Consider the following 21,112-nt stretch of genomic DNA (forward strand, 5'->3'; position numbering starts at 1 on the left):
ATAATTTTTGATGTCTTTGCATCGTTCTTGACGGAGCTACATTGATGTATAGTCATAAAAGTGATGATAAAACTTGATTGGTTATCAAAATCTGCAAATTTGCAAGATGAATCTTCAAACTCTGCACCCCTATACTAACAGACCCGCAATTCCACAAATTTACATGACGAATCTTCCAAATTTGTATCATTGCACACACTAAATACAAACTAACAAAGAATTCTAACCCTACATGGAGGGACTGACTAAACCCTACATGGAGAGACGGACTATTATCACCATACTGATGATGATCTTTATTAGCTATAAACATCAAGTTAAAGAAGAATTTGGGGCTTACCATCGATAAAAATCGATGGCAGCCCCTAGGTTTTAATATGGTGGCTAGGTTGTTTGAAGAGAGATAACAGAGAAAATTTTAGGCTTCTTACCTAATACTCTTTTGTGCAAACTTAACTCTCCCATATTGTATTCACATTTAAACAATAACAAGTTTGGATTAACTGTTTATGAATCGAGTTAGTTTTTAACTGCCGTATATTGCGAAATTTCCCGCCATGTAATTGCTTACTTCGTACTATATGAGCAAAATCCTTAAAATAAGATCCCTTCAAAACTCTCAAATGTTGAACAGAGCCGTAGTCTCTGCAACAACAATACCAGAGAGAAACTTCTTCCTCAACCTCATCTCCAAATCAACAACTTTCACAAAACTCAAACAAATCCATGCTCAAATCATTCTCAACGCTTTCAATTCCGACGTTATTACAATCACTAAGCTCACTCAAAAACTCTGCGACATTGGATCCATTCACCATGCTAATCTTCTTGTTTCTTCATCTCCAACCCCAGATCTTTTCCTCTACAATGTCCTCATTCGTGGGTTTTCTCTCAATCATTTGCCATCTTCTTCTGTTTCTGTTTATACCCAGTTGCGTCGAAACTCGATTCTTAGGCCTGATAATTTTACCTACGCTTTCTCTGTTTCGGCTTCTGGGTCACTTGGGGATCAAAGGGTTGGTATGTTGCTTCATGCTCACTCGATTATTGATGGGTTTGGTGCTGATTTGTTTGTTGGATCGGCTGTTTTGGGAATGTATCTTAATTTTTCCAAGATTGGATATGCATATAAGGTGTTTGATAAAATGTCTAAGAGGGATACGGTTTTGTGGAATACTATGATTTCTGGGTTGGTTAAGAATTGTTGTTACATTGATTCGCTTCGGGTTTTTCGTGATATGGTTGGTAGTAGTGCTCGATTTGATTCTTCTACTTTGTCTGTCATTCTTCCTGCTGTTGCAGAGTTGCATGATTTGAATGCAGGAAAGGGAATTCAGTGTTTAGCTTTCAAAGCTGGTTTGAATTCTCATGGTTATGTTATTACTGGGCTTGTTTCTATGTATTCAAAATGTGGGGATGTGTGTACTGCCAGATTGCTGTTTAATGAGATGAGGAAACCAGATTTGGTATGCTATAATGCATTGATTTCCGGGTATACATGTAATGGCGAAACGGATTCTGCAGTAAGTCTTTTTAAAGAACTGCTGATTTCTGGAGCAAAGGTGAACACTAGCACAATTGTAGGACTTATACCAGTTGGGTATCCTTTTGGCCATCTAAGTTTGACTACGTCCATTCATTGTTTCTGTATCAAAACTGGGATGACAGGAAATTCGTCTGTGTCAACTGCAATAACTACAGTATATAGTAGGCTAAATGAAATTGATAGGGCTAGACAATTATTTGATGAGACCCCTAAGAAAAGTTTGGCGGCTTGGAACGCCATGATCTCAGGTTATACCCAGAATGGCTTGACTGAAATGGCAATATCATTATTTCAGCAAATGCAAAAGTGCAATGTTCGTCCAAATCCTGTTACAGTCACTAGTATCCTATCAGCATGTGCGCAGTTGGGAGCAGTTAGTTTAGGAAAGTGGGTTCATGAACTGATTAATGAGGAAAAGTTAGAATCAAATGTATACATATCAACTGCTTTGATTGATATGTATGCTAAGTGTGGAAGCTTAACCACAGCTCGGGAATTATTTGATGCCATGCCTGAGAAAAATGTGGTGTCTTGGAATGCAATGATTTCTGGCTATGGCCTTCATGGACTTGGACATGAAGCAGTGAGTCTCTTTTATGAAATGTTGGAGTCAGAAATTCCTCCCAGTGGAGTAACTTTCCTTTGTGTTTTGTATGCTTGTAGTCATGCTGGACTAATTAGTGAAGGAAATACAATTTTTCATTCTATGGTTCATGATCATCATTGTAAACCAGTAGCTGAGCATTATGCCTGCATGGTTGATCTTTTTGGCAGAGGAGGACAATTAGACAAGGCTTTAAACTTTATCGAGAGTATGCCTATTAAACCTAGTTCTGTTGAGTGGGGAGCATTACTAGGTGCGTGCATGACTCACAAGAATACAGACATGGCACGCATTGCTTCTGACAATTTGCTCAAGTTAGATCCTGAAAATGTGGGGTATTATGTATTACTTTCCAACATATATTCAGCTGATCGCAACTATTGTCACGCTGCTTCTGTTCGACAAGTAGCCAAGAAAAGAAGGCTGGCAAAGACACCTGGGTGCACCTTAATAGAGCTAGGTGACACTCCTCATGTCTTCACATGTGGTGATCGCTCCCACCCACAAACAACTGCAATATATGCAAAGTTGGAAGAGTTAATGGCAAGAATGAAGGAGGCTGGGTATCAGCATGAGACTTTAACAGCGTTGCATGATGTTGAGGAGGAAGAGAAGGAGCTCATGGTTAATGTTCATAGTGAGAAGCTAGCTATAGCTTTTGGGCTTATCTCAACTGAGCCAGGAACTGAAATCAGGATCTTCAAGAACCTCAGGGTCTGTATAGACTGTCATACTGCAACTAAGTTCATCTCCAAGCTCACAGATAGAGTTATTATAGTTAGAGATGCTAACAGGTTCCACCATTTTAAAGATGGTGTCTGTTCTTGTGGAGACTATTGGTAAATTTGATGCGGCTGTTTGGATTGTGGCAATTGAGCTATGTGGCATACTCTTTATTGGTGAGATACTTCTATCCTCATGCCAGAGAAAACGCAGTTTTTATACCATACTATGAAACCATTTTCATTTCAATAGCAGCTAGATGAATTATTAGGCATGATATTGCATTTTTTTCCTTTAACCTAGCTGTGTATGATTGGATATGCGATGGATTTTGGCATTCTTCTTAGGATTTAGTTGGCAATCAATTGTGGCTTGTTTAAACAGTAGCTAATATTAGTTTTTGTATAAGCTGTTTGAGTCACTTTGTTTTAGTTTAAGATGTATTTTTTTTTTCTATTTATTATATACACCATGTAGCTCACATAATATGACAGTAATTCTGTTTTCACCATTACTTTCTTATATTATTTTCCTTTCTGATGATTTGAACCCCCCCAAAATGGTTCATTTAAGCAATTTAACTTATTGTCCTTCTTGACAGCTCAATTAGAATAAATCCAGAATGGCGGTCATCATCAGTTTGCATGTCAGAGTGACTCCTAGACTTCTACCTCCACATCCTGGTCAGTTATATTATTTCTATATCTATGGAATGAAATAAACAATTCTGCTTCATAACTTGGTCTGCTAGTGTTTTACTTTTTTTGGCCTCAGTTTGCTATTTCTGTTTCTTGGTTTGAGTAATGTTGATCATGGAATGAGTAGATATGCTATTGAAGATTTCATGGTGTGCAAATCACTAAGCTGATCAATTATCAATCATGTTGGATGAGCCTGTGAATCTGTGACACAGTTTTTACATCATTGCAAAACTTACAATCCTTTTTCCTGACAAAAATCTTTAGTGCTACATAAGCCAATTAATACACTATCACCATTGTTTTTCCGGGGCAATGGCTGTTTCAGAAACTACAACCTTAGCAATTGAGTCCACATGCCTTGGTATCAGGACCCTTTGTTTTTATCACAAATGGGTCAATCCTCACCCAGAGTAAGGAGAATATAGAGGCCAATAGAACTGACCAAATAATAACAATGGTTGGTGTCCTGTTCTGCCGGCCCATGAGACCCTTCAGGAACGGGTAAAGATGCACAATCACCCAAAAGGAAAAGAAGAGCTTTCCAAAGAGAGGCCCCCATGATTCGTAGCCATTATTTATGGCATCAGAGACTCCAGCAACCACACCTACTAAGTTGATGACTAAGATTGTGGTTGGAGGAATAAGAAGGGTTGTCCACTTAAAGGCATATAGCTCAGAAAACTCATCCTCGTCATCAACTGTCTTAGATGTGACAGTAAAGTTAGTATCAATGCCTGCCAAAATCTTGAGAAGCCCCTGTATCACTGCGAAGAGATGTGCTGATACTCCACCAATGACCCAAAACTGCTCATTTCTCCACCATTCTTCGATGCTCACTCCACTCCACTTGAGCTCAAGGATACCAGTGGCAAAGATTGATAGAAAGAGCCCAAGGTAGAAAAGACTTGCAAAAGTGCTTATCTGCATCAACACAATTTCTTATTTGGATTAGTTCTGTGTGGACATTTGTGGAGTGCTAAAGCATTTATTCTGGACTACATGACAAGTTGCTTGTATCTTTTTTTACATGCATTCTGAAAGATAATGGAAATTTACTTTGAATGTGGCAATCTAGTATTTATATTGAACTCTTCTAGTATAGAGAGAAGTGGTCCTTACCGTTGGCATAATGAATTTTCCAGTGAGTAGACAGACAGCTGGGAGTATACAATAGGCGAGCAGTGGTAAGGAGGTGAATGGGTAGATAGTAGTGTTGATGTATGCAAAACGCTCAAGAAACTTCAATTTGCCTCCTTTGTGCCCATACCATAAAGGGCTGTGCCGACTGAAGAAGATTTCAACAGAACCAAGGGCCCAACGAAGCACCTGGTTCAGTCGATCAGAGAGATTGATAGGAGCAGACCCTTTAAATGCGGGTCTCTTGGGCATGCAATATATAGACCTCCAACCACGACAGTGCATCTTGAATCCTGTTAGGATATCCTCGGTAATTGATCCATAGATCCAACCCAACTGTACATTCAAATTGGAAGAAATTAAAAAATTTGAAGTTTTCACTGATTGCTATTGTTTGCAGTATAATTATGTGGTGGATTGTGTATTTTGAAGTCACGTCAATAGTCCTATAATAATGTGGTGGCTATATAGCATAATTAGAAGCTCAAGACTGAGATTTATTGGTCCACGCAAAGAGCTACTAGTCAGGTTTTTGATGAATCAGTTAGATTACCTCAACACCCCATTCTGTTTTATCTTCATAGCCACAGCTGATGACATGAATGGCTTCCTTCAGCAGTGCTGCAGGACTTGATGAAGGAGGAACACCGCCATCAACCATCAATGTCGAAGTCACAAAAATTGCTGACTGTCCAAATTTCTTTTCAAAATTCATTTGGGACATCAAGAGCTCTTGATCATCCTCATAACCTACAGTGGTAAACATTTGTTAGATCTGTTGAAAGTGAAATGAGTTATTAAGATTTAATAAGCTAGTGGCTACGGAGAATATGTACTAAACCTTGAAGGTCTACGTTAGCATCTCCTTTGGCACCATGTTTAGACTTTTGATTCCTCTTGCGGCGACCAAAACATGGGCAGCAGTCACAGCTTACCATCTTTGGCCGCTTAGTACGCTTAGGTGGTTCATACCCATACAAGGCTTGCCTTTTGAAGACACATCCTGTGCCCACATATACAGGACCTTGAATTCCATCTAGCCCTTTCATGTTAATCTGAAAAGTAAGGACAAAAAGCCTTAAGAATATAAATATGTAATGTTGATGAATTCTTTAGTGTTGAAAATTTCAGTCTCTGATCAGGAGCTTACATCAAAAAACACTGTGTTTCTGTTGGCATATCGATCATGCTGGTCTATTCCATCAAACCTTTGAGGAAATTGGACAAAGCAAACTTTCTTCCCAATTTGTGGATCCATCAGGAAACACATTGCTTCTCTAACTGCCTTACTGTTGTTTAGATAGTGGTCACAATCCAAATTTAACATGAAAGGTGCGTTTGTTAGAACTGCTGAGACGCGCACCTGCGAGTTTGAAGGTACATTAATGCTCCATTAAGTTGTCAAATTTATAGTGCCAGTCCTACCTTTTTTCATGTGTGTGTGTGTGTTTGAATTTGTTAGTTTTTGTCTGCCAACTTCATCATGATTGATATTTATAATCAAAGAATAAAACGACCTGCATCCTGGTCTTAATTTTTAAAGGCATCCAAACTTAAAATGACCAGATCTTCATCCTGTTTCTTACTTTTCATTTTCACAACTTTCTCAGACAAAATTACTTCACCAATTGCTTCTGAAACTTACCAGGGCATTCATTGCACCAGCTTTCTTGTGATGCTGGAATCCAGGCCTCTTCTCACGAGAGACATAAACCAAACGAGGAAGTTCGTTTCCTTCGGTATCATGTCCTCCACTGTGGCCGAGAAATACTTGAATCATACCTGGGTGATCCTTTGTATTATTTCCTGGCCATGGTGTTCCATCTTGCATGATCCAACCTTCTGGAGGAACTTTTGAAGCTTTTGCCACCATCGCATTTATCCGAACCTTAAATTCTTCATAGGCTCTCTGAGAATTATAATTACCAAAACATTCAGCTTAGTTAGTAATCCTACATAGTCCATAGGAAATACATGCTTGTATAAAGTTTTTGTAATAATACCTTCATAGAACGCCTCTCCTTCACAAATGTTGGTTGGACCTTGTCCTTGAGATAATCGATTTTCTGGGAAAAATAAAATTCTGGAGCTCTAGGTTCTATGGAAAATTTCTTGCAGAAAGGAACCCATTGTCTAGCAAATTCTGCTGTTTCTGAGAGTGATTCAAAGGAAAGCATTGAAGCTCCGTCATCAGAAATGTAGCATGAAATCTTCTCAACTGGATAATCCATTGCTAGTATAGATAGCACAGTGTTGGCCGTAACAAGAGGAGGCTCTTTCATCGGATCCACTGTACTGACAAAGACATCAATGGGTGCCAGCATATTTGGTTCTCCTTCTTTCTCATATCTGCACAAAATGTTTGAGTCATGACATATTCAATCGGCCTTATTTGTGTTTATGTTTCATACTATATTTGATGTTGCTTTTTTGAATTTCTAAATGTGCCTGTGAAATCTAACAATTTTAGCTGATGTTGTTGGCAGAGTGCTTTACCTGAGAGAGAGGCGATCCAAGTATGTTTCTCGATCAATGGGGAACCATTTGGGGAACTGATCAAGGATCCATGAGACGGCAAACCATATCTCACAGATCACAGATGTCAGCCAGAGCCCAATGGCATCATGGACAGGGTTAAGGATACGATAGCGGAGGAACACAGCCAAAATAAAAAGCCTTAAAACAATGAGCATGCGGTAGGGATTGATCTTGCTGGATGCAATGGGTACTTTCCGGGAGAGTGGTTGCCTTGCTTCATCAATCCTGCATAAGTTCTCATATCAGTAAGCATTCAGCTCAAGCTAACATTTTCTTTTGCAGTTATTCTGATGAGGAAGGAAAAAGAAAGTAAAAACGGAAGCAGTATTTACATGGCATTTTCTAGGTCATTATAATCTTCATGATCAGGCCCCAGATTCCCCTGCTGCAGTTTCCATTCATTCCATCCTCCATCTTTTCTATCCTCCCATCTTGCGCTTCCTGTATCCAGTTACAGTTCCAAAAATATAGTTAGATATCTTCAATTCTTCAAATACCAGTTTATCAACTTGTACTGATAAATGTTTTGTCTGTTATTTCTCAAATGGTAAAAGCTTTTTTAGCAAGTATAAGTTTCTTGTCTCTGTTGCTATTCGAATTTATTGTCATTATTCATATTATTGTTCCTGCATATCGGTTTTTAACTCTTAATATTCTGACCATTGATTTCATGAGACTAGAAGCATTGTATGTTTACTGTGTTTTGGTCAGATTGTAGACTTCTATCAGTCATTTAAACTTTTGACAAGTGAGCTCTTAGTTTTAAAACAAACCTGGTTCAGACGAAGGATATGGATGCACACGCTTATGCAGAGAAGGCATCTGATCTGCACCATGACTAGAGATCGGAAACTCTCCACTCACCTACATATATGCATCAGGATGCAATTAGACAATCGCCTATTGTACCAAAGAAACTGTACATAAAAGGTTGTAATGTTAAACTCACATGTCGAGAACGAAGACCGGCTATAACAGGGGGAAAATGAGCATTTTCTTCATCATCATGGCCTCGTCCATAGCTCATTTTCCCTTGAAGCAATGCCTCAGCAACCTGGTTGTTTTTGTTATGTTCATCATCTATGTTGAACTCATGCTCAATGTCATCAATGTCTTCTTCATCGTCGTCTCCCTCCACCCTGGGGCTCCCTGTTTACACATTAAGCATTACACGTCTTAAAACATTATCTGCAGTTTTACCTATCTGCTATATTTGAAAATGAAACTATGAATCAAAATCTGAAGTTTTGTATTAGAGGGCTATAATAAGTCATATCTACTGCTGTACCTTTGAGCCTCTTGTATCTGGTTTTGCACTGAGGACAGTTTTGGCTGCCCTCTCTTCTTTCATATTCATAGCAAGGGCGACACACCGGGAAACCACACTCATTGCAAGCAACAAACAAGTCTCCATCAACGGTAAGTCCGATCTCATCTCCACATATCTCACATACTTGTCCACTCAGATCCTTCAGCGGTTTGTGCTGCAGATACACAACATAGCACACATAAAAGATTAAGATCGCGCTATAGCTAAGATAAACTGAAACTCATTAAGTCCATTCACTCATCGTGTGTCCTATTTATGTATTCCCTTTGTTTCAACTTGACAATCCTAATTGACCAAACTCGCATAATAATGAGTGTTAAAATTTACAAATCTAATATATATATATTAGATTCAAAATCTAATATATATATATATATATATATATATATATATATATATATATATATATATATATATATATATATATTAAAGGGGAGTTTTTCCCCGAGTTTTTAGAGAGCCACGTAGGATTTATTTTTCTTAGCGCGTCAGGTAGGATTTTGAATTTAAGTTGTAGCCAATAAAATAAGAGATTATTAATTTATTTTACAATTAAATAATTCAAACGCCACGTTAGCAAAATTGACGAATGAAATTTTAAAGTTTAAATTAATTAAATCTAAAATATTATTTTTGAGATTAGAAATTTTATCTAATATTTTAAAGCTAATATAATATGTAGTAACAAAAATCACATAAATATGAAAAATATTTTTTTTAAAAAAATACTAACAAACCGTGCATCGCACGGACTTCATCTAGTAATTGTATATTATAGTGTTATTAAAATTTGCATGGAATAAGTAGTAAGCATGTTAGAGTGTTAGACGATCTATATGTAAACGTTTATAAATTATGAATCCGAACATTAATAATCTAAAAATAATTTAGAAGTTAAGAGTATTATCTAAACAAGCTACAAGTCTTATGTTTAATGCATGCAAAAAACGTAGTTATTACCTCTTCATGGCCTTGAATAACAACAAGCTCATTCCGGTTATGAGAACCGGCAACAAGACCGGCGCTTGCTTCCATCACGAGGAGGACGGCGAGCAGAGAGACGGGAGAAGAAGTAAGAGTGAGGTGAGGGAGGTGAGGGGAGGCTTTCTAATTTATGAAGAAAGAAAGGTAGGACATAAAGCTTAGTCTCTCACCTAATGGTGGTGTGGTGTGGTGTATTATTTGGTATATAGTTTGTTGTGGAGTCCCCTTTCCTCATTGCCTTGAAGTAAAGTTACCTATTAGCTAGTTATATTCTGAACTGTCCAACTCAACTAACTTTGCATTTCTATACTCTTATTTATTTTGTACCAACGACTTATTTGAGTATGAATACTTTTATTTTTCCTTCTTTTACTCTTCATAAAATGTATTTTAGGGATTTTTGCATGGGATTCAAGAAATGATCTATATTGTGTCAATTGACAAATTAGTAGAAGGCTGGGAGTGTTTATTTTATGGTGTAAAATGAGCTACAATTCTACAAATGACAGTGATGTAGACGAGATTTGATCTCAAGTTTTGGATACCATTCTCAAGACTTTAATCAACTAAACTAGTTGACATCCATAAAGTGAAAGTGTTTACACCAATGCAACACAAAGCTTAGAATTATTTACATATATACCCATACATTTGCTCTCAAGTGCAACCGGCTTCGACCAATTTGCAAAAGAATACGTGCAAAAAGTCATCACTAAGGTGTAAAGGTCTCATACAAACCCAAAACGGCCAAAATGTTTTTTTTTTTTTTTTTTTCCTAAATCATTTTGCAAAATCTACATTAATATTGCATTTCATAGATGAAACAAATGAGATAATGGAGCGTCTCTCACTCTCAAAGTTGACACACATAGAGTCAATAGAAGTGTGCAAATGAACCAAGTAAAGCTCAATAAATCATACAACAATTCACTCAATAAATGTACTACACTGCCCTTCAACAAGTAATTGAGTTGATAGGAAAGTTTTACTTTTACATGTACGAGATATAGTAGATTGCTTAAATTCTAATCCATCAAAATTCTTCTCGTATAATTGAGGTAGAATTTACAACAAAAATCTCACCATGCTCTAAGCAATTGATGTTGATGTAATTGGTGGCCTATCGTTGTTAAGAAAAATGTTTTTCATATAATTTCAAGAACGATATAATACTGATTCTAGCACAGCAACTCGAAAGATATTTATACAATCTTGAGCAAACTGTGTAAGCCGTACAAACTCTATTCCATTAATGCTATACAGAAGCTGTAATTTGCTATCAAACCTTGTACATCATGAAGACTATCAGCCACCTATTTTCTCAGTAGAGCTTGAACCACTTTTGTAGCACTAAACACCAGCTGAGACTTCATTAGAAGCAACAGAGACTTCACTAGGAGCAGCCGAGACTTCATTAGAGGCAACTGAGACTTCATTAGGAGCTGAATCACGCTTCTTCTTTGGCCCTTCTGGGGCCTTTTGCACGACATTTTTATTTGGTACAAGAATCAAAAATATAAATCTCTCGGTGAAATCTTCTTTCTTGCGACGAGCAAAATTGTTGTGCTCCTCAGTTGCAAGCTGCAAATCGTATCAATCAACAATCAAACAATAAATTGCTGAAAATGCAACACTGTCTGGAGCTCAATGGAATCAGAATGCATGTAACTCAACAAAGAAAATTAGGAATGAAGTTTCAAGAAATACAAGTTCAACTAAATTCAAATAAGTCCAAATCAAGGTTACAGTTTACTATAAAAATAAGGCTAGATAAGTTTTAATAAGTTTAGATAAATAAATTTGAAATGAAAAGAAAGAAGCCTAAAACTATGAGCTTAAAAACCAGATAAAGTCATATCATCCAGTTGGCATGAATTAGAGTGATTACCTCACCAAGGTCACTTTGGAACTTTCTGATGAGCTGAATCGCCTTATCTAGAAAGGCTTTTTCACGTCCTTTCATAGTTACCATAACCTTTACCTGTAAACAAGAACCAACATGCTCAATGTAGTGAGTGAAAATCACAAAGCTGAATAACGGAGCACACATGGTAGTCCATAGGAGGAATGCAAATTAACCTTGTCACCATCTTTTAAGAACTTTTGTGCAGCTCTAAGGCGCACAGAATAATCATGGACATCGATGTTGTACCTAAAAGAAGTACAGAATAAAACCAGTTAGGTAAGGAAGCTTTTTCACGACTCACAACATTTCCAGCTCTTTTGAGAAAAGAACATCGGAAGAGAAATTGCGGAAGATAGGTTGTTCTTACCCCATCTTGAGTTCTTTTAAGTCCATACGACTAGCTAAAATTCAAAGAAAATTGGGTTAGTTTCTTTTACTTCACTAAATGCACGAGTAAGACTACTGGAAATGCTAGATAGAAGTAATTCACCAGCACTTTTCTTCTGTTGTTCCCTTTTCTTCTTCTGCTGTTCATATCTATATTTACTGAAAAAAATGAAAATGACAAGTAATAAGAAAATAAGTGAAAGAAGGTAGTATCTAATATACACAGAAGATAGCACAACAAAATCAAATATAAATCCTTGCTAATAGCCTAATCTATGAAATTGCAAACCACAGAGCAAGTCTCCACAACCCCTTAAACTATATCTGTAAAATCATTAAAAGAAGGGATGATATGATTCCAGTAAATCTACAAGGAACAATGAAATTACTGAAATCTCATTTTTCAGGAGGTATCAACGGAACCAGGAAGGAAAAGGAAACGTACTCATAGTTCATTATTCTGACAACTGGAGGATCTGCATCGGGTGAGAGAACCACCTATATAAAAAAAAAAAAAAAAAAAAAAAAATCATTAATAACCACAAAATCAATGTATCACTAAATTTCAAAAACTAACAAGGCCATTGGGCTGAACCTGCAGAATTAACACAGTTCAACTGAAAAAAGATAAGTCACTATGAAGTCCCAATAAGTCTGAGAGGCTGAACACAAGTGAGTCTAAAAATAAGATTATGTAGTAGAACTTTAACACCACACCATTTTGAACACGGCAAAATTCAATTAAATTACATGTATGATCCAGTTGGAAAAACATAGACCAGACTACCAGAGTAATATTTCACATATTCAATTTGATATGATTGTAGATAGAATACTTTTAAACTTTAGCCCAATAGATTGTTATACTAAGCACTAGTGCTCTTCATCTTTCCAACATCTCAAACCAAGAATACATGACTTTAAGATCCAGTCATCATAATTCATATACCCATAAGCAAATGGGTAAGAAACTAAAAGGAGGGTTGCATCCCAAACGCAAAGGAGTGGCAGCATCTCACTCCCCCTCCCTATTTCTTTTTCTGGTAGACATCAATCCTACAGTCCCAACATGTTGATTAATCATAAAACATCCTTCAACATAAGCATACACTCTAAAGAAATAGACGTTAGTATCCCTATTCTCTTCCTAGCACATTCAGCCACCAATTTAACAATATCAATCAACTTAATAAAGGACATGTGGTCAACAATCTAAAACTTCAATGTGTAAAGATAAATCAATATCTAGTGATCCTACTGATCCATCAGTGTATCTATATTTGATGTTACAAAAATATCATTTGGGTCACAGAATAGTTGTATAATTCAAAGGTGAATGCCCCAGCTTAGCTTTATAAATCATTTATCTCTAAATTATGCTCGTATACAACAACATATTCATTAAGCTTTATCTCATTGAAGGACATCAATTGCCACAGATCCTGCACACAAGGGGAAACATGACAATTCTTCACTAACAGAACCCTGATGCAATGATACCCGTGTCCTGCATTGATTATGAAATGTTATGATACTTCCAAGCAAAGTCCCGTTAACTTAAAAAGCCTAGTTCCGAGAAATGGACCAGAACTATTGGGAAATTTCAAATTTGTCCCAACAGTAATAGGCCACAAAGTTTTTACAGAGCACTTTTTCTTAAAATCTGTCATTATGGCTTCCCCACTTTTCCTGTGAGGTCCAAAATTTGACCCGTAATAGCTACCGGGATAAAGTTTCAAAGTTCAAACCATTAACAGGATGCCTCTTTGATACTCTAAATCATTCGAATGGCCTTGCCCACCCATGTTAAACACATGCTTGACACCTTTGATGAATAACGGAAACTTGGAGAGGACAATAAAAGATAATAGAAAATATAAATAGTAAGATGTGTTTATATTATTCCCTTCCGAGCAAACCCTAGTCTCAGAAGACTAGGGCATGCTTTGGTACACTACTATAGGACCTGTGTAACAAAGCTTACAGCACCTTGTATTAGACATTAGACACAAATGCCTGTACTTAAAGACTCCATACATTCATTAATTGCCTTGCCAGGAGTGTATTTATTTTTTTATTATCCTGAAAAAGTTCATATATAGCTTATAAATCTATATAGCAGTTTTTTAGGAGGGTGATGAACAATCATAAACTCATTTAAACTGTTGGCTTATACAATAATGAAGAAAGAAGTTGGCTTAAAATTCTGGAAGAGGGAACAGGGGAGTTGCTGTAATCAACCAATCATATTATATAGTTTTTTCTATACCATAAACTATGGTTAAATCCTACTCCACACTCACTAGCTACACGCCTACACTTCTTAAATCAACATTGAGAGCCACTTTTGGAAAAAGGGTATACGAGTTCAAGCAAGTGTAGTACAAAGGTATTAGAAAGTCTAATATAAATACAAAACATGATGTGTCTGTTAAGTTCCCTTAGCATAGTAAACTACTGTACTTGGTTTAGGCGTGCAATCGTTGTTTCCTAGGCGACTAAGGCTTAGTTTAGCTGCCTTCCTCTTGTAATATGTATTTCTTTCAATGTACACATTCAATACAACTCGACTATATTACTCTCTAATGCTTTAACAGTAACATATACTTCGTACTTTGTATATAGCAACAAGGGAAGATCACCCCTTAGTCAACTTTCATGCATTTTTTCTTGCATTTCACCCACACATACTCCTAAACCAAGAATCTTCATTTAAAGTAACAAGCATAATTTGAGCCCAACATTGTAATAAATTAGCTGAATCAACATATACAACACTATTTATCTCAAAATCAACAATTAAACAGTAGAAATTGGCAATTCACCAATTAAAAAACATACCAAATCAAGCTGTGAATCCTCAGCTCTTCGAATTGCTTCGCCTTTTGATACAACTCCAATCTAATTCAATTCAATTTAGTAAATAAATCACCAAAAATAATAAATAAAACAAACAATTATCACAATTAAATCCGAAATACTAACCATATTTTGCTGCTCATCAATTAACCTAACTTTATCCGACCTAATTAAAAAAAAAACACAAACAATTCAGCTAAAATCATACCAAAAAAAGCTCAACCAAATTCAATAATTCAATAATAAGAGCAAAACCTAACGGTAGAAATATCAAGAGCTTGATCATCATCGTTGTTCTTCCCAGAATATCGAGCAGAAACAGAAAGACGGTGAGAAGAGGAGAGAGAAAGAGGAAAGGATTGAAAATGAAAGGTAGAAATACAAAGACGAAGGCCAAAGAGATTGGATTGAAAAGAGGAGAGAGAAAGAAGTGGAGTAGAAGGAGGTTTGAGCTTGAGGCGGGTTAACAATGGCGGAGCTAAGATATTGCCTGCAGTAGTAGCTAAACCTGCCATTGTTGTTGTTCCTCTGTTTTTTTTTTTTTTTTTTTCTTTGCCTCTTATCCACACAAACACAGTCTCTTCTCTTCCTCTTTCTGGATGTTCAGTGTTTCGAGTCTCTCGACTTTCGACTTTGGGTTATTTTGGAACTAGGGCGGTTCATCGGTCTAAAATCGGATTTGGTTAGAGCAGTGCCGGTATATATATATATATATATATATATATATATATATATATATATATATATATATACTTCCTCCATTTTATTTTTTTTTTTCGTTATGAAGTATATACTATTTATCACCTCTTTTAGCGTCTTTTGTGAATCTATCTATTAACTATTACTAAAACAAAACTTTGTTAATGTCATAATTGTTCTATGTCACTCTCATAATAAAAATTTTCCCGCCTAAATGCACGATGATGTCATCTTCTTCTTCTTCTTCTTCTTTTTTTTTTTTTTTTTTTGAGCTATCATATTTAATAGATTTTGAAATTTGAAAAACAGAAGCTTCTATATTACAAATACAACCTATCAATGTATCCTTAAAAAATGAAATAATTTTAAGTTGTACACTAATAAATAGTCCTACATTAAAAGATGTATTAGGCAAATTTGAACAGGTATTATATCATAATTTTGATAAAAATCTAAAATTTTCAAAATACAGATATTTTGTACAAGGTGCATATTCTTATTTATATTTATCCATTATTTTTTAAAAAAATGTACAAATTATAAAAATAAATTTTACATAATCCGTGCATCGCACGGGTTCTAACCTAGTTAAAAATAGAGAAAAAAAATTGGATCTTGTTAGAATCGTCTCAATAAATATTATTATGTAATATATAATACGGAGTAATTAAAATTATTGATAATTAAAGTTTTTAAAAAAAAAAAAAAGAATAGAGAATGTATGAGTTATGGTTCTTTGGAATTATGTTCCTGAGTAATGGTTTTGATAGGATTTTTATATATATATATATATATATATATATATATATATATATATATATATATATATATATATATATATATATATATATGTACAGTTTTAGGTTTATGTAATTTACCTTATATTGCCATTATAAAAAAATTACCTTATATTGAATTAATTATTGATTTTTTTTTTATTTTTTTGGGAAATTTATCAAAAAAAACCTATGTTATAACGGATGTGAGGGAGAAACAAAATAAAAATGTATTAACAAGAACACACATATTTACGTGGTTCATCAATTATCAAATTGGCTACCTCCAAGGACAGACGAGAGAAAAACGTTTTATTGACCTTGAGGAATTTTCCAAATAACAATTTATATACTACAAAGTGATATTGAATATCTCCATTCAATATCTCATGATTATCCCCCATGAGTATCATCTTATGAAATATTACTCATGAAATTCAATGATGAATATGACTAATCCTAAGGGGTATTTATAGACCTCCTAACCTTAGAGCCTAAGGTAAACTTTACCAAACTTGGTGCCCAAGTATTACCAAAATTGGTGCCCAAGTAAAACACGGTGCCCAAGATAGACATATTCATATGACATATAATCTTATTCAAGGCACAATTTAACAACCTACTACCTCCGTCTCTAATTTTTTGCCCCGTTTGACTTTTTGCAGTCGCCAACAAACGTTTAAAAAGGTCATATCTCCATTTTCACACGTGTAAAAATTATAAAAATTAAATATCAATAAAATGTACAATGAGGCGCATCAATCAAGATCTCACATGACTATATTATCACTTACAGATTAAGAGTATTTTATGGTCAAAGTTTATAATAGTTGACTCAATTTTTTGCATTGGGACAAAATTTTAGGGACAGAGGGTGTATAAGCATAATTCTGTTGACAAAAATCTTATTAGTAAAATAAACTCAATTTTCATTGTTTCAATTTAAATAAGAAAAAATTGACATTTGCTAACAACGAAAATAACTTGTGTTACATTTGCTACCCGTTTAATTTATTTTGCTACCACCCAAATCTCTAAAATATTTATTTCACTACCAACTGACTTACGCCGTTACTATTTCCGTTAGATTGGTTTTAGCCACCTTGCTGCCACCCCTCCACCTTACTGCCCCCCCCCCCCCCCTCCACCACCCCCACCCACCCCTCAACTGCCACCCCTCCCCTGCTGGCGTCGGCGCGAACCCACCTCCCTTTCCCCCACCCCTACACAAACCCCTTTTTTCCTTTCCCCGTTCTTGCTACCCCGACCCCCACCCCGAACCAAAACCCCCATCGGAATCCGCCCCCAGCTCGTACCCCCCACCGAAATCGGCCCCCCTCCCCTACCGTTTTTGACCTTCCCTAACCCTAAACCACCACCCCCAAACACAACCATAAGTGAAACCCTAAATTCGCTTTGGGTGGTGGTTTTGGGTTTGGGAAGGCCGAAAACGGTAGGGGGAGGGGGGCCGATTTCGATGGGGGGGGGGGGCAGTTGAGGGGAGGGGATGGCCGGGTTATTTTTTATTTATTATTTTTTTTTTTTAATAAACTTAATGAAACCTAAACGGATTCTGGTAAGTGGTAGTGAAAGTTTAATTATTTAATTTTAGGTTGTAGCAAAATAAAATAAAAAAACTAAACAGTTAGCAAATGTAACACGAGGTAGTGGTAGTAAATGTCAATTTTTTCCTATAAATAATTTCAACCTTGCTCTTGTAGGGTTATTCAGTTATTCACTTTGCTCTTCCCGCGCAAACCCACTTTTCTATTCTCTGCCTAAACTCAGAACTTATAAATTCTGACGACATCTGCAATTCTTCGGTGAGAAAGATCGAGGAATCCTCTTCTCTTTACCAATCGTGATCAATTTTGTAGAGGTGACACTTCATTATCCTTCAATTTTTGGTGTTTAATTATAGTTAATTATGTTGTTTTAATTAGTTTTGTGGGGAATTTTTGGGTAGAATTATTCTCTTGATTTGTACAAGGGTTTAGCGTGTTTTTCGGAATCATCAATGGTGGTTTTCTTGGTTATTGATCAGATTTCTGTAAAATTATACGTTTTTGGGTTAATTTTACAGTCATAAATTCTGAATTTTGTGTTGATTCAAATTATTAGCCAAATCTTGTAATCCCTCCTTCTATTTTCTCTCTACCACGCCCTTTGCTTGCCGGCGCCACCAACCCACCGTCTCTAACGTTGGCCGCAACTCGATTTCATCTTTACTCTGTTAGTAATTTTATTGGGTTTTAAATATTCAATTTCTATCTTATAGGGTTTAATTTTTTACAAATTTGTCTCTAGTTTAATTATTTCTTTGAATCATGGGTGTTAAATCTCAATTCATTGCACAATATTTAATATTTATGGTCATTTTCTGAGGATTATATTAATTGAACTGTGGGTTTACAATTTGTGATTTTGTAAAATTGTACAATTTGATTATTTACAATTTTATTGAATTGTATAAGTTGAATATTATAGATTGTTGTGATATTGTGACTTTGTAAGCCTATCAAGTAAATTACTTTAAAGGCTTTGAGATGTGAGATAAATGTGGGTTTATATACTTTGTACATAAATTGTTTGACATAAATTGTATTTGCTGCCTACAGGTTTTGGAGTAAGAGGAGTGAAAGGTTGAGGGTGTTTTTGAATTACAAGAATCTTGAGCGCGTGAATTACACGTGCTGACAATGTTTGGTGGCAGTGTTGAGAAGAAGAAAACACATAGTTCTAATTTGCCTGAAATTGAACTTCCGAATGCTGAAGTAGGAAAGGTTTGTCTGAGGTTTGCCCCTGAGCCTAATGGATATCTCCACATAGGGCATTCGAAAGCGGCCTTGCTCAACAAATATTTTGTTGATAAGTATAATGGGCGTCTGATTGTGCGCTTGGATGACACTAATCCATCTAAAGAAAGCACCGAATTTGTGGATAGTCTTCTTAAAGACATTGCTAGTCTCGGCATTGTTTATGATGCTGTAACTTATACATCTGATTACTTCCCTCAGTTGATGGATATGGCTGAGAAATTGATTCATGAGGGTAAAGCATATGTCGATGATACACCAGTAGATCAAATGAGGATCGAAAGGGATAAAGGGGTTGAATCCAAGTGCAGGAACAATAGTGTAAGTATGAATTTGGAGTTGTGGAAGGAGATGATTTTGGGGTCTGACAGAGGCTTGATGTGTTGTCTTAGGGGCAAATTAGACTTCCAGAACCCGAACAAGTGTCTGAGAGATCCTGTTTACTACAGATGTAATTTAGCTCACCATCATCGGGTTGGTTTCTAATATAAGTTGTACCCAACCTATGACTTTGCTAGTTCATTTGTAGATGCTTTGGAGGGAATAACACATGTCCTTCGGTCAAATGAGTATCGTGATCGTGATGATCAGTGTCACATGATCCAGGAGGATATGGGAGTTAGAAAAGTTTGTTTTTATGAATTTAGCAGGTTGAGTATGGTCTATACACTTTTAAGCAAGCGTAAGCTTCTGTGGTTTGTGCAAAATGGAAGAGTTGACGGATGGGATGATCCTCGTTTGCCAACTATTCAAGGGATGGTGCGTAGAGGTCTTAAGATAGAGGCACTGACCCAATTCATACGTGAACAGGTATAATTCGTAGTTACATTTTGTTTTGCTCTAACAGTACCACCTGTGCTTCATTGATTCTGTTTTATGTTATGTACTCCGTAGTGAGAAAATTTAAATTGAAAGTGCCTTTTTGCTGACATACAAATTACAAAGTATATATTATGTATGTGAGAACTTTAAACTTATCCTATAATGCTGTTCTGCAGGGGGCTTCCACTAACCAAAATCTGATGCAATGGGATAAACTGTGGACCATTAATAAAAAGATCATTGATCCTGTTTGTCCAAGACATACTGCTGTGCTCGAGGAACACCGAGTTCTGATAACCCTTGCGAATGGCCCTGCAGAGCCCTTTGTGCGCGTCATGCCTCGCCATAAAAAATTTAAAGAAGCAGGAGAGAAGTGTACTCTCTATACCAAAAATATATGGATCGATTATGCTGATGCTTTGAGCATTTCTGCGAATGATGAGGTGACTTTAATGGATTGGGGGAATTGTATCATCAAAGAAATCAAGAGGGATGAGATGGGTACTGTGGTGCAGTTGCTAGGTGTGTTGCATCTCGAAGGATCTGTTAAAGCAACTAAGTTGAAACTGACCTGGCTTCCTGAGACAGATGAACTAGTCAAGCTTCAGCTTGTGGATTTTGATTCTCTGATTACTAAGGAGAAGCTGGTACTACCTAGACAACCATATTATATAACAATTTTTATTGATTCCTGTCAAAAAGAAAGGAGAGAAGACACAGGAGGAAAAGATCCAGGAGGAGAAGGAATTTCTGAAAGCACTTAACCCCGTCACCAGAAAAGACACCTTTGCACTTGGGGACTCAAACATGCGAAATCTGAAATCTGGAGAGATCATACAGTTAGAGAGAAAAGGTTACTTCAGATGCGATGTTCCATTTGTGAAACAATCAAAGCCAATTGTTCTTTTTGCAATTCCTGATGGGAGGCAGCGTAATATTGTGCAGTGACTCCTTGAGAGTCAGGTATGCTCAAAGTCTTCAGTTTATCTTATAACTTAGTTGGTTGTGCTTACCAGGAATAAGGAGCAAGCTGCAGAATTTTCGAGGGTGTCTTAACACTAGGATCATTTGTGTTATTTACTAACTGTCATTATAGAATTGCTAAATGCAAACTATTTTCTTTAAAGCCAGTAGCCTTTTGACTGTCATTAGCTCTATGTCATTTATAATCATTGGTTATGCAATATGTTATCTGTGTGGATTTTCACTACACCTTAATTAAGAATATCATATTCTGAATTTCTGATGATGTCTGATCGCTTTGGTTTTGTGCTTTGGATTGAG

The 21,112-nt window shown here is 36.2% G+C and overlaps 2 protein-coding genes and 2 pseudogenes across 5 annotated transcripts; 2 read left to right on the forward strand and 2 right to left on the reverse strand.

Moving 5' to 3' along the window:
* Positions 1–623: 623 nt before the first annotated feature.
* Positions 624–7,317, forward strand: LOC145635786 (pentatricopeptide repeat-containing protein At4g30700 pseudogene; annotated as a pseudogene). 2 transcript variants are annotated; one of them, XR_014113911.1, is made up of 3 exons: positions 624–3,049; positions 3,475–3,556; positions 7,198–7,317. The product of XR_014113911.1 is annotated as a pentatricopeptide repeat-containing protein At4g30700 pseudogene, transcript variant X1 (transcript). The 2 variants fall into 2 exon arrangements; XR_014113912.1 differs by lacking the exon at positions 7,198–7,317 and adding an exon at positions 4,717–4,746.
* Positions 3,709–9,718, reverse strand: LOC145635785 (cellulose synthase A catalytic subunit 7 [UDP-forming]-like). Its single transcript, XM_081687145.1, has 13 exons — positions 9,540–9,718; positions 8,538–8,733; positions 8,199–8,398; positions 8,023–8,113; positions 7,582–7,690; positions 7,208–7,474; positions 6,715–7,060; positions 6,357–6,620; positions 5,862–6,074; positions 5,553–5,766; positions 5,265–5,461; positions 4,694–5,047; positions 3,709–4,495 (listed from the first exon to the last, which is right to left on the reverse strand). Exons 1-13 carry the CDS (start codon positions 9,612–9,614, stop codon positions 3,911–3,913), a joined length of 3,111 nt encoding a protein of 1,036 aa, XP_081543271.1. The 5' UTR covers positions 9,615–9,718; the 3' UTR covers positions 3,709–3,910.
* Positions 9,719–10,447: 729 nt separating this feature from the next.
* Positions 10,448–15,389, reverse strand: LOC145635787 (translation initiation factor IF3-4, chloroplastic-like). Its single transcript, XM_081687146.1, has 9 exons — positions 14,971–15,389; positions 14,842–14,881; positions 14,698–14,757; positions 12,302–12,354; positions 11,960–12,015; positions 11,837–11,870; positions 11,643–11,715; positions 11,452–11,544; positions 10,448–11,144 (listed from the first exon to the last, which is right to left on the reverse strand). The coding sequence occupies exons 1-9, from the start codon at positions 15,228–15,230 to the stop codon at positions 10,914–10,916; spliced, it is 900 nt and encodes a 299-aa protein (XP_081543272.1). The 5' UTR covers positions 15,231–15,389; the 3' UTR covers positions 10,448–10,913.
* A 2,561-nt stretch (positions 15,390–17,950) lies between these two features.
* Positions 17,951–20,970, forward strand: LOC145634466 (glutamate--tRNA ligase, cytoplasmic-like; annotated as a pseudogene). Its single transcript, XR_014113419.1, has 4 exons — positions 17,951–18,069; positions 18,809–19,816; positions 20,005–20,475; positions 20,552–20,970. The product of XR_014113419.1 is annotated as a glutamate--tRNA ligase, cytoplasmic-like (transcript).
* Positions 20,971–21,112: the final 142 nt, after the last annotated feature.

This window comes from Chenopodium album, chromosome 6 (genome assembly GCF_948465745.1).
Source record: "Chenopodium album chromosome 6, dcCheAlbu1.1, whole genome shotgun sequence".
Taxonomy (NCBI): Eukaryota; Viridiplantae; Streptophyta; class Magnoliopsida; order Caryophyllales; family Amaranthaceae; genus Chenopodium; species Chenopodium album.